Source organism: Python bivittatus, unplaced genomic scaffold (genome assembly GCF_059951505.1).
Source record: "Python bivittatus isolate LINGU-HERP-01145 unplaced genomic scaffold, Pbiv_v1 ctg000210_np1212, whole genome shotgun sequence".
Lineage (NCBI taxonomy): Eukaryota > Metazoa > Chordata > Lepidosauria > Squamata > Pythonidae > Python > Python bivittatus.
Window position 1 is genome coordinate 2,742,585 of NW_028277053.1, and position 13,072 is coordinate 2,755,656.

General features: G+C 42.7%; 1 protein-coding gene across 1 annotated transcript in view; it reads right to left on the bottom strand.

The window, feature by feature from the left end:
* IGF1R (insulin like growth factor 1 receptor) overlaps positions 1-13,072 on the bottom strand; it is a 180,122-nt gene that overhangs the window by 15,821 nt on the left and 151,229 nt on the right. The window contains exons 11-19 of the mRNA XM_088139185.1: positions 12,276-12,562; positions 11,566-11,702; positions 9,807-9,966; positions 8,966-9,071; positions 7,430-7,500; positions 6,271-6,500; positions 4,963-5,073; positions 1,636-1,795; positions 110-239 (exon numbers count right to left, since the gene is read on the bottom strand). Of these exons, the coding sequence (XP_087995311.1) occupies positions 110-239; positions 1,636-1,795; positions 4,963-5,073; positions 6,271-6,500; positions 7,430-7,500; positions 8,966-9,071; positions 9,807-9,966; positions 11,566-11,702; positions 12,276-12,562 (1,392 nt within the window). The remainder of the gene's footprint in view (positions 1-109; positions 240-1,635; positions 1,796-4,962; positions 5,074-6,270; positions 6,501-7,429; positions 7,501-8,965; positions 9,072-9,806; positions 9,967-11,565; positions 11,703-12,275; positions 12,563-13,072) is intronic.

The window sequence follows — 13,072 nt, forward strand, 5'->3', positions numbered from 1 at the left end:
AGAGAAATGAGCCACTTTTAAAACCAAACAGTTTTTGCTATTGGCGTAACAATCAAGTTTCAAGGGCGCCACAAAGCAGAATCAAAGAGTGCAAAGAATGGTTTATTACCAAACGTCCGAGTGTGTCGTGAATACACCATCCTTCAGTGATTCTGGGGACATCCAACGGACCGGCAACAGTCCCTTCCCACCTTTTCGGTAATAATCAGTCTCATAGATATCCCTCGTCATGCCAAAATCTACACAGCACACAAGAGACACGTGTTCAACCAACGGCAGCTTAAGCAAAAACCGAAATAACAGCAAAATGAAATTCAGCTGGCAAACATTGGCTGCGTATCTCTGTTACCAATCTACCCCAAGCTTTTATTTCTGCTTCGCAGGACTCACCAGATGTATTAAAAGCCCCCATTTCATCTCCAATCATAGAGGTTGAGGAGGCAACATGGTGGCCACCAGGTTTCCTATCAATCCCAGCTTCATTTATTTATTATTTTAAAGGTTTTGTTGAGTTAAAAAAAAAAAGGAGAATGCCAGGCTACAAAACCAAGTGTCAGCCTCTAATGTCATCTTGATTACAAGAATCCCTCTTGGTCTCGTTTGGGGTCAGCACTTCGAGGTAGGCTTCACAAACAGTCTTCACAAAGACTACTGGAACTTTACTTTTGTCTTCCTCTGAGCTACTGCAAAGAAAATACTATAATGTTCCTTTAATTTGCTGTTTCTGCCCTTGTAATATGGATGAAGTTGAAGCTATCACACATTTGTTACGATGCTGCAATGTTTACTTGGGTTTATGTCAAAATTTAATTCTTTCTTTTCTAGCAACCATTCTAGGGCAGTTACATGAATTACTATGTAGCTTTCCTGTTAACTGACAAAAACTTCCAGGTCATTTATAATGTTGCTGAGACACTTCCTAAAGATCAAGTTCCACCCATATAAACCTGGCTTGTTTTTTGTACATGTGTTTGTCTGTTTTGCTGACTTCTGGCCATAGTAAAGCTTTACTGTAGCATAAGAACAGAATCTTGAAAGCCTGAGTTTTTCTCTCCTCCCTTTTATTATGAAAGAGAATCAAGGTGGAGTAATCTTGAATTTCTTTCTCACCCCCAACTCTGTTCCAGGTCTAAGTGATGTTTATGTAACTGCCCTTGCATTCTCCTTTTCAGAGTTAGGTCCATCCTCCTCCATATATGGGTTCCAAAAGCATTTCCAAAAAAATTAAAAAGTTGGTGGCTACACCACAGTGTTTTGATTGGAAGTTGTTAGAAACTAAGGGAGGGAAGGCAAGAGAGACGGGGAATCCCAGAGAATAATCTCACCAGTTTTCCTTCTGGACAGTGGCTATTCAGTGATGCCACCATAACAAGCTCATCCCCTGTGCAGACTTTTGTGAAAGGACCGAGGACATGCTCTCAAAATTCCAACCCCAAAGAGGTTCTGATAGGAATAAACATGAAGCCTATCAAGGAGTCCACATTTTACTCCATAAAAACTTGGAAATGTTTGCCCTACCCAGTTCTGGAGACTTCACAAAGATTCACAAGATTTCACATGCTTGTACATGTTGAACCTTTTATGTCTACAACAATACTAAACGTTGTTTTTTTTTAAGTAGTAAAGAAGACGTACCTCCAATTTTCACAGTAAAGTCCTCTGCCACCATGCAATTCCTCGCAGCAAGGTCTCTGTGGACAAACTTGTTGGCATTGAGATAGGCCATGCCATCTGCAATCTCACCAGCCATCTGAATCATCTTCTTTAGGGCTGGAGGCGTCTGAGCTGGGTTATTCTAAGCAAGGAATGGATATTACCACCAAGTCAGTAAAGAAAGTTAGGCTTTCTTCCTTCTTAAAACCTCCAGACTTGGCTCGTTTTTCAATGTCTTGGTTGGCAATTCATTTCATTGGCTGCCCAGTGTAACTAATTGCTCTCCCTTGAAGTGTGTGCCAAAAAGTTCACACGCTGCTCCCTGTCTCTTACCTCCAGCAGCAGGACAGAAAAGTGGAACAGGAGAGGAAGGAAAGAAACAGAAAAGATAGGCCATATACGTCATCCAACCTTTCCCCATCTTGCCCCCAAAGTTGTTTCTACAATCATGTTTTTAGGAGCCAAGATATTTCTGTATCTCATCTCAAGGAACACTGTTTGCTTTACAGTCACACTTTAATCTTCCTCCTTCACAAACACCAGATGCTTCTACGATCTCACCGTAAATTATTTACAACAGAAGCCATCCACAAAGGCGGCAAGGGCCAGGGAGAACTCAACATGTACTGCCAGCCCTTATTTCACTTTTATTTGGTTCTTGAGGATTTTTCCCCCTTTCTCCTGCCTTCCTTGGAACTTGTGAGAATACACAGGGGTGGGTACTCATCTTCTGTTGCCAGCATGAATATTAAATGTCAGCTGCATGACTAAATATTAGTGTTTGTTGCTAAACTCATTCATAATTCAAGGCAAAACCAAAAGGGAGCAGTGCGTCCTACTGAAAGTCATGAGCAATTAGCAGGGCTGCCTTACACTAAACAACCATACTGGGTAATCCAGAGTCAAGAGCAAGGGCAAAACATTTCAAACTGAGACCTGAAAGCCAGCTGATTTAGCAGCAAGAACAAAGGAAGGCGCATGCAGCTACTGTGTTGACACTCAGATGGGCAAAATGGCTAGAGGATTGCTGTTTTATCATTTACAAGAACAAGAATTAAAAGGTTGTGATGAATGCATCTTGCTGCTCAAACATGGAGTGTAACTGTACAGCAAATTGCACCTTTTCTTCTTCATACGTCCCCACCTGCTCACTAAAACTGGAAACATTTGTCTCTTGTAGAACATCTTGACTCTTTTTCCTACCTCGACATGACTGGTAAGGGACTAAGGAAAAAGTTGTGGCTTGCTTAAACCAAGTTTATGGAAGCCATGTACTAGCAGAATAGGGGTGTTCCAGCTGCAGCAACACAGAAGCAGCATAAGAATCCAAAGGGGTGTGTCATACCCATTTGGGAAGTTTCAGAAGGAAGTGTTAGCAATATATCTGCACCTAAATGCACCCGTGTAAGAATGCTATAATTTAACTCTACACCTTTCTACCGCCTGACCCTCCTTCTCAAACATGCCTGACTACAAGTCCCCACCACGGTCATGCTTTGGGGACTTGCATTCAACCACAATCCAAAAGGCACCAGAAGGCTGATTACTCCTAACTGAATATCTAGAACCCACCACATTGCTTAATAAAACTAACAATGCTAAAATTTTGGATGGATAGTTAAGCTCGCTGCTCTTTCTAGCCAGGGGACTATCTAATTCAATCACATTTCCTTTTAGCACTGTGTGGTTAGATAACACTCTGAGCTCTCTCTCTCTCTCTCTCTCACACACACACACACACACAAACGCATCAGCCAAGGTTAGGTATTGCTGGGCGACATGCTATTTCAGAGACAGCCTACAATTTCCTTGCTGCCACTGCTATTTTAATTAAGCCTCCTTCAGCTCTCTTTTTTTCTTTGTCCTCTCAGGCCTGCTCTCTTCTTGCCACCACACAAGATGGAGAAGGACTGCACAGCCTGTATCATATTGTCTCTCTTTCCACCTACTCTGCCAAAAAAAAAAAGCTCCCTAAAAGTAAAGAATGTCTTCGCCCTTGCCAAATACCCTTCATGCTACTTTGCAGAAGAAGACGCCCCTCTTGGGTTGCAGTCAAGCAACCTGAAATGATATGGTCTGTGTTACCACCCCGGCAACTCATGATTTTGTTCTCCTGCTGGGAAAGGTGGACCACAATCACCCCCTTCTTCAAACTCTGTCCAGGAACCATCCTTCTTCAGCTTTCAAGTCACAGTAACCGCTTTCTTACATGAACACCCCAACTGAGACGTTCAACGTACATGGCTTTGTAACAAACTAAGTTGGCCATGGTGTCTTCTAAATCTGCAGTGGAGGGAGAACAGGGCTTACAAGGATTTTCCCAAGTACTGTATATACTCACATATAAGCCCATCCTCAAATAAGCCTACCCTCAAATTTTTAATCAAAATACCACGAAGAATGTGCCACCCATGGATAAACTGGCCCTCAAAAATTTTGTATGTTTTAATTTTCACAATTAGCTTATCTGTGGGTAATCCATGGATTATCCGTTTTTCATGGTATTTTGGTTAAAAATTCAAGGGTCAGCTTATCCATGGATGGGCTTATATGCGAGTATATACGGGATATCAGGGTACTCTTAAAAAGTATTATCATATATACTTGTGGATAAGCCCGCCTGCAAATAAGCTGAACCCAATTTTTGGGGTGCATTTTGGCACCTACAATTCTCAGTTTATTCGCAAGCATATACAGTAATCCAGAAAGGATGCAAGGATTCAAAATGCCTGATGTCACATACACTGTGACCTACATGTCACAAATACAGCAATTCCTACAATTGCGGTCCTAGCATGTATTTTGTTATCCCTTTAGGTTGTGGGAAGTTTTTAAACTTTCTTTCTGAAGCCTCTTTGGAGTATAATGCACTGCGTCCATATTTCTGCTATTATTTATTCTGCAATCTATTCTATTATTCTATTATAAAGAATAAATATTATTTATTCTTTGTCTAGTAACACGTGACTAGCTATGGCGCCCAAACCTTTTAAAAGAAAAGCAAAGAAAGATGCTTGGAAGATCAGCAACGAACTAATGTGCTTATAACTGAAAGACCTGCAGCTTGACAGAAAGTCCTCCACGAATTAACAAATGGGTGAGGAAAAGAACGCGTCCAGGACACTGCATATCCTTTTTAATCAATCAGTAAATAGGGGTTGCAAATCAACCATGAAGTGGCAAAGATCTGAACCACTCTCCCAACACTACAGCGGATGACCTGGACTAACCCCCACATAAAAATGAAGCGGTTTTCAAAGACCATCCTCTTTGCACGAAGTGCATTTCCTCCCACGACCACACACATACTTCCGTGTCTGGGCGGAGAGACCGCAGGTAGCTCTTCAGATCTCCTCGTGTCATGAGTTCCATGATGACCAGAGTGGGCTGGCCTTGAGAGACAACTCCAAGAAGCCGAACCTGTCAAAAGAAACATGCAAATTGCATGCTTATGGGCGTAGGAACTTGGGAAGAAGGTCAGTCACTGGAACTGATGGTCACGCTGATTGGGGGATCATGCTGGGGAAGTTGGTTTTAATGGGAACATCCATATTTTATTTGCACTGGGAACAGAAAGGCCTTGTGGGCACTCGTATATAATTCTACCTTAAATATGACTCATATTGTATGGAATGAAGCTACTGGCAGCACAGCTTCGGAACTCATTTTTTCTTTCCATCAAGGACCACATCAATTTTTCTCTTATGGATAGGTTCCAATCTTAGCAATTCTAATAATAAAGGTTTATCCATGCACTGGTAGCTTCGCCTTGATTTTATCATGTTACATATAAATGACATGTCTTAATGTCTTAAATATAAAACAGCATGCATTTCATTGGGAAATCCAAAAGGAAAAAAAAGACAAAACCTAAAAATGGCTAAGAAACGTCATGTACTCAATTATGTACTAAACTATAGTAAAAGCAAAAAAAACCTGCTGATTTTTCTATGTTAAATTACATATTCCAGCATTCTAGTACAGGAAATGCTTGGTTAATGATGGTAATTGGGACTGGAATTTCTGTCGCTAAGCGATGTGGTCATAAAGCGTGATGTCATGTGACCTCATTGCATAGCAATTGCAATCCTGGCACTCCTCGTTGCTGTTGTTAAGCAAGGATCGTGGGTCATTAGGCAAGTCCCAGGTGGCTCACAAGCAGGCTGGTAGGCAGTTAAGTGGCTGCTGCTGGGTGGGTGGGTGGGTGGCCTGTAACGTGAGCGCAGCGGGACTGGCTACTGCCGGGTGGGGCAGAGTGTGAGTGACTTACCCAAGTGACTTGTGACCTTCCCTGCCGGCTTCCCCAATGACTTTGCTTGTGGGAAGCTGGCAGGGAAGGTGGCACATGGCGATCACATGATCACAGGATGCTGCAGCCATTGTAAGTGTGAGCTGGTTGCCAAGCACCCAGATTGTGATCACATGACCGCGAGGGTGCTGGGACGGCCGGAACTTTGAGGGCCGGTCATAACTCCCCCTCATTCAGCGCTGTCATAACTTTGAACAGTCGCTGAATGAGTGGTTGTTAAATGAGAACTACCTGTAATGTATATGTGAGTCTGGGGTGGTGGGAAGACGAAAGAAACCAATAGAGCTTTGCATAGTTCAGTGACTTACAACATGATGGCAGTTGAACTCCTTCATCACCGAGGCTTCGTTCAGAAACTCTATCCGCTCTCTCATACTTGCTGATTCATTGACAGTCTTGATGGCCACCCTGGTTTCTGGCTCATCTTTAACAACACCCTTTGCCAGCCCCTCATATACCATTCCGAAAGAGCCTTGTCCCAGTTCTCGGCACATAGTAATCTTTTCCCTGGGCACTTCCCATTCATCTGGCACGTACACTGCAAAATCACAGACAAATTTTGTGAAAATCACTCTGATATGAAAGCCTCAGTGAAAGTAGACAACATTAGGAACAGGAAAGTTTCCTTTCCTGTAATAATATATTTCACAATGCCAAATCTAATACTTTAAGAATTACTTTCCAATGGTGTTTACATTCACATTGAAATGCTTTGAAACCATTACATTGTTCCATCCTGTTGTAAACCTGCCCGAGTTGCAGGGAATGGGTGATGCCCAAGAATATACAGTGACTCTGTTGACATGATACATTGAACTGTGTTTGTTTAGTCATGATTTAGCAAAGGAACCACAACAGCTGTGTTCACACAACATCCTAAGCCTAAACCAAACCTAAACCAATCACATATAACATTATGGCTAAAGCTACTGATTACAACCAGTGAGTCTATGGTTCAAACAGGATATGAATTTACATATCCAGATGCTAGAGAGGGAAACTCATACAGATAATTAGGTGAATGCTAGAATGCCAAAATTTTCAGACATTTAACATCTGATTCTAGGAGTGGAAGTCCACTCGGCTTAAAGTTGCCAAGGTTGAGAAACACCGCCCCTAACTAAAAGACATCCCGACCCCCTTCATAGGAAGAAATCTGATAACTGAAGGACAGCTGTATAACTTATACGCTGAAAGCAGTGAAATTTGAAGAAGCCACTTGAATCATTCCAAGAGCTGACTATTGTTTCAGGAGCAGGAGCAGGAGCAGGAGCAGGAGCAGGAGCAGGAGCAGGAGCAGGAGCAGGGAGGAGGGAGGAGGAGGAGGAGGAGGAGGAGGAGGAGGAGAAAGGCATTTTATCTCTAGCAACTGCCTGCCTGCCCAACAACAGGAGTGAATGCTTGCCTTTGCTTCTGCAAACGCCATTCACCCTGCTCCAAAACTTTGCTTGTGAAGAGCTAACTCACCATCCGAAGCGCTGAAATATTCAGGATTCACAGAAGCGTAAAGTACTCCGTTCCCAAGCCTGTCGCTGTTCCTGTTAAAATAAAAGCAGTTACTTCTTCACGTTGATGCCCATCTCCACAAACAGAGGACAGAATCTTCACACTATTTTGGGCCTCTCACTTGGAGCTCTGTTCTGGGACTCGCTTTTAAAACACAACCACCCCCACGCACCAATAACTACTTTTAGCACGTTGTATGGAGGTGCGAGGAATATGATGTGTTACTTCCCCCGTACGTCTTATGCATTGGTGGACCCCTTACATTTGCATTTTCAGGTGACAGTTATTTCCTAAAATTGATAACTGGAGTGGCATAAATGTGGCTCTTCACTCAGGCCTTTCTGAGGACAACAGAGGCCCCTTTTCTGCCCTTCCCTTGTTCCCATCTGGATTTGTTTTCTTTGTCACTTTGTGTTTTTGTTTTGTGTTTTTTGTATTGCCATTTGTTTTTAAACATTTTTAACCACTTGTCAACCACCAGAGTCGCTGGGAGTCGGGCAGCATATACATTTAATGGTTCATTATTGTTGTTATATCAGGAAGAGATCTGCAACTGTCCTTAGCTCTGTCTTTTACAGTTTTCTGATTTTCTGCAGGTCTGAACAAGATAGCATTTGCATGTGTGTGCGTGCATGCACGCACAAGCACAAATCTTTGAATTGCACATGTTTTTTTACACGCACCCCCACACCGTGTCTGATGCCACTTTTGACGATGTCAAGACCGGTCCCTCCCTAACGAATACACTAACAACACAGATAACTGTTTCAGGGATTTTATAAGACTTACTGCATCATCAACTTAACCTTCCTTCCACCATCCTGAGAAGTGGAATATGAGATTGTGACACCAGGCAAGTGACACCAGGTAAATGAGGGAGATATGAACTTAGGGAACCTGTCCTTGCTAGGATTAACTACTCCCATCCATTTATCCCACTCCAGAAGCTTTGAAAGAGGTGTTCAGCTAATAATAGAAAAAGCTGACAGTAGCGATGTTTGACGAGAACGGTTGTGAGAAAGTGACAACTTTTCGGAAAATTGTATTCCATCCCCGTGAAGAAAGGATGAATGATGAAAGCTACCCTGAGACCCGCATCTGCTCGTTTTAATTATGCAAAAGTAAGTCATGTCCTTAAATGAAAAAGAAAGGTTGAAAAGGAAGTGTGGGGGCTGTGAACACGAGGGGGAGGAAGGACAGGAAGAATATACCACTTTTGGACTACTTAATATTGCCTGTAATGTTTGTCAGAATTATTTATTCCATTTGCTGGGATTTGCTTGGAGAGAGAAAGAGAGAGAGAGAGAGAGAGAGATTATATAAAGTGTTTCATAAGAATCCCTTCCCTGTGCGAATCCAAGCACCAAATTGAGGTCAGCTGAAAAGGAGCCCTTACTGGGTCTTTTGACTGTAATAAACATTTCATTACAAGGGGCTCTGATCAATCAATCAATCAATCAATCAATCAATCAATCGGCAATTCTGCTCAGGCCTCACCTCTTCTTGTTACAGACATAGAGCATGATCAGGAGCCCTCCGATGATCAGCAGGACTGCAATGGGGAGCACGATGATCAGATGCAAGAAATTCCCGTAGTCTGCTGCTGCAACAAAGAGGACCCAGCATTTCAAAAAAAAAAAAGCACCATTACTTGTGTATCATGATTTACTTTCCCCAACCTGGTACCCTTCAGAGGTGGTCTTAATACCTCCCACCCAGTATCCCTACCAACTGGGAAACCATATCTCAGAGGAGTTGGACTAGTAAATTCCACGAGCCCCAGTCAGCCTGTTCAAGATGTCATGCTGGCTGGGGTACATGGGACTTAGAGTCCAACATGTCACCAAGGTGTAGTTTGGGGAAAGTTATTATCTGCACTGCCCAGTGCAGAACTCTTAGATATACCTGGGGTCCACTCCAAAACCTGTCCTTCTGTTATAATTTGTACAATATTCAAATAAAATCCTGCCCTGCTCCCTTCTTGTTCCATTCACACATTGGAGTGCAGCCCAAGTCCCATGCAAAGATCGGAAGTGCCCTCAGTGCCCCAAAGGTGGCACTTTTCTTCTCAGAACAAGCTCACCAGCACCCCCAAGTAAGCTCTCACTGAAAGCAACAGAGGCACACACATACACAATGCTTCTAAATGTGTTAAAGGTCCATTCCAAGCAGTCTTGACTAAATGATCAAGGAGACCCCACGCTCCAGAGCTGTAGAGAATCCCATTAAAAGAGCTGGTGTCTAACGAATATATAACATGGGGGGGGGGGAATTTATACCATTCCTCATCCTAGATCTGTTTTCTTCTTCCAGGGTACCCAACATCCAAAAAGCTTACGTTTGGGTTGGACATAGAACGAGATTGGCTCCGTCCAGGATCCGTTCCCAGCTAGTGAAGTAGCCTGGACTCTAACTGTGTAATTCCCAGGGTTCAGGTGTGTCAGCCTGGCTCCCCCAAGTTTCTTATATTCTTGCCTGGAAACACATTCCCGTTTTTCCTATAAAGTTGGGTAAATGGAGAAGAGAAGGGGTTAAATTATTTTTTTTAATTCATTCTTGCAAGGCAAGGCAATAATAAAGGGGTTCAGGTTCCTCTGGAACTTTCTCCAACTACTGTGGAAGGTATTTTTCCTCTTTCCCTCATTGATTTGTTTTTTTCCCCCTCAAATGCACAAAATCTGAGCGATCTTGTAAAAAAAATTTCAAGGAAATAGGCATACGCTCACTCACGATATAGAAAACTTGCTAAAAGGTATATCCAAGACTTCATTAGACTGTCTAGCTTGATTTAAACAGATCACCAAAGAACAAAAGAGAACATTATACAAACACTCTTCTTCAGATTTAATTTTGACAGTGAAAAAAGAGAAACCTGCTTTTCTGCTTGTTTTGTGTTCCAAAATGGCACAGTTCCATCAGTGACCTCATAGAAATCTCAGGAAACTGCCTTACACCAAATCAGAAAATGATTCATTCCCCAACATGGGTCCCTCTGAGTGGTTGAATTATAACGCCCATCATCCCTGGCCACTGGTTAGGGTGGTTGGAAATAAACAATGAAAACATCTGGAGGAGTTTAGGTTCAGAAGGGTGAGTTCCATTGGCTGACAATGACTCTTCGGCATTTCAGGCAGGAGTTTTACCAACCTGGAGATATCAGGGTGAAACCCGAGGCCTGTGACATGGACAATGTGTCCTCTATCACTGAAATGTACCCATTCATTTGGTTGCTAAACAAAGTGGTATCTATCATCACAATGGCTTCAGGGACCCTACCTGATTCCCTTGCCGTATCTGACTTCAATTTCATTGTACAGATTTTAATTATCAAAATAAGTCATAATAAATGGGAAGCTGCAGTAACACTGTACCCACGAAGACCTACACGTAACAGTAACAATGATTGGGTTCAAAAACAGCATTAAACCAAGACTGAATAAATCAAAGTAGCCTGGCATAGTGGCCTGATTGCTATATAATATGAAGCCTTAATGTATGACTTCACACACTGAAGAACACCAAAAGAAAACCAACCATTTTAGGCCTCGGTCCAGTATTTCCCTAACCTTGGCAACTTCCAGGTGTGTAGACTTCAACGCCCAGAATTCTCACCGACAGCCATCCTGGGTGTGAAATTCTGAGATTTGAAGCCCACACACCTGGAAATTACAAAGGTTGAGAAACACTGCCTTAGTCTTAAGGGGGACTCAGACCATTAACTGCAGTGTAGTTAGATGAAAGACCATCTTATTTACTATAACACAATGGTCACCAGAAAGAGTTTGTTAATTGTATTTTATTCTTTAAGCTGTCACATCACAATAACCAGCCTGTTAGCTAAATCTTTTCAGCATCCTTTCTTGAAATGTGAGCTACCTGCTCTGTTGTGTTTTTAACCTCTGTTGCAAGATATACCTCTGGGTTAAGATCTTACCCTGATATTGGATACTATATTGTTTGGGGCAATGTTCACTGTAAAGATTTCATATCTGGATGTTACATAAGCATTCAGGAAGTTTGAATCTGTAGACTTTAATTGTAATTAGTGGTTTAGAAATATCATTAAATAATAACACCAAAGTCATTGCCCTTCTTACCTCTCCATTTTGTCCATATTTGATTTCATACATCAAAACCAACCCATTGGGGTTAACCGGTTCTGGCCACTTCAGGTATATTGTGTTTTCTTCTTTCCCTTCCCATGTTACTGTTCCTGGAATGTTATCAGCCCCTTCTACAGAAAGTAAGTACAAGAGATGGTGTAACTCAAAACCATAGCCACGATCTAAGATGACCTATCTTTGAACAAACGTGGCCCAAAAGTTATATATTGACCCAAAAAAAGGAAGTTAAAAAAACCAGGAACTTTTACATTCCCATAGCAAGGTTGGAAACCCTTCTAATTCACCAACTGAGATCCTGCAAACATCTCCCAAAGAGGATGAAAACCACAGTGTCAGACTGTATTTAGACCCGTGATGTGCAGACATGGGCAGAGAAATGTTTAATATGACAGAAGAGGAAAATGATTCAATCCCTGGGGAGCGACCTTACCGATTGTATTAAAATTAATTCCACGAAATGGTAGTGCATCCTAGCCCCACGCTCTACAGGAGGTCAATCGGCAGCAGGCACATCCCTCAGCTTGAGAAGGATAGTCTGCCTTTCTCCAATCACCCCACTGCCCTTTCCTTCGTCAACCCGTAGGATCAACGTCGGATCAAATTACGAGGGAGTCTGTGTGCCAAATTGGACCCCGACACTTTCTGAAGCTACGCACGCACTAAACCAAGTGTGGGGACTGTACCTGCAGGCATCGTCCGTGCGAAGACAAAGTTTGAAGCGCTGCAGCCCAGCCGTGCAGCTTCGTGATTGCAGCTGTGGATGTCAATCCGATAAAGGGTGAAAGGCAGGAGCTGAGAAATCAGAGTCCGCTCCTTGCCCTCCACTTTGGCTTCGTAGAAGGGAAATTCCATCTCGCCCTCTTCCAGGTCGGTTCCGTTGCTAAAGTGTTCTGGAACGATCCCCGTCCTGTTCTTACTGGCAAAAGTCGCGTTTGCAACTCGGTACAAATCCCTCCGCCTCCGATCAGGCCTGGACCAAGAACCAAGAAAACCCGGAACAACCAGCCTTCAATCTCCCAGAAATTCAAAGCTGCACTCAAAGGCCACAATATTTTGAGAGAAAACGGCATCCGAAGATATTAAGAGATTAAAAAACCAAATGTACACCCATCCCTCCATGCAGCTTCAGTCAAAATAGTCCTAAATCAGAGAAGGGTCAGACTTAAAAATCTGAAGGGGAGGCAAGGGTCGTGCGGCCTATTCATTTTATTTATTTATATTTCAAATTTAGTCACCGCCCATCTCACTCAGAGAGTGACTCTGGGGGTTTACAATAAAAATAAGAATAAAAAGCCATTAAAATATAATAAAAACAGGGAGAGAAGAGGGTGTTCTGCTTTATCCTGAGCTACAGGAAGCCAAAGCTATGACTTTCCCTACAGTTTGTGTGCCTCTGTTGCCTCAAAATGATTCGGAGTTTGTGTTTTGGGGCTCCGGAGCCCCCCAAAATAGGATTCAAGGGCTACACTAGCTCTACCGA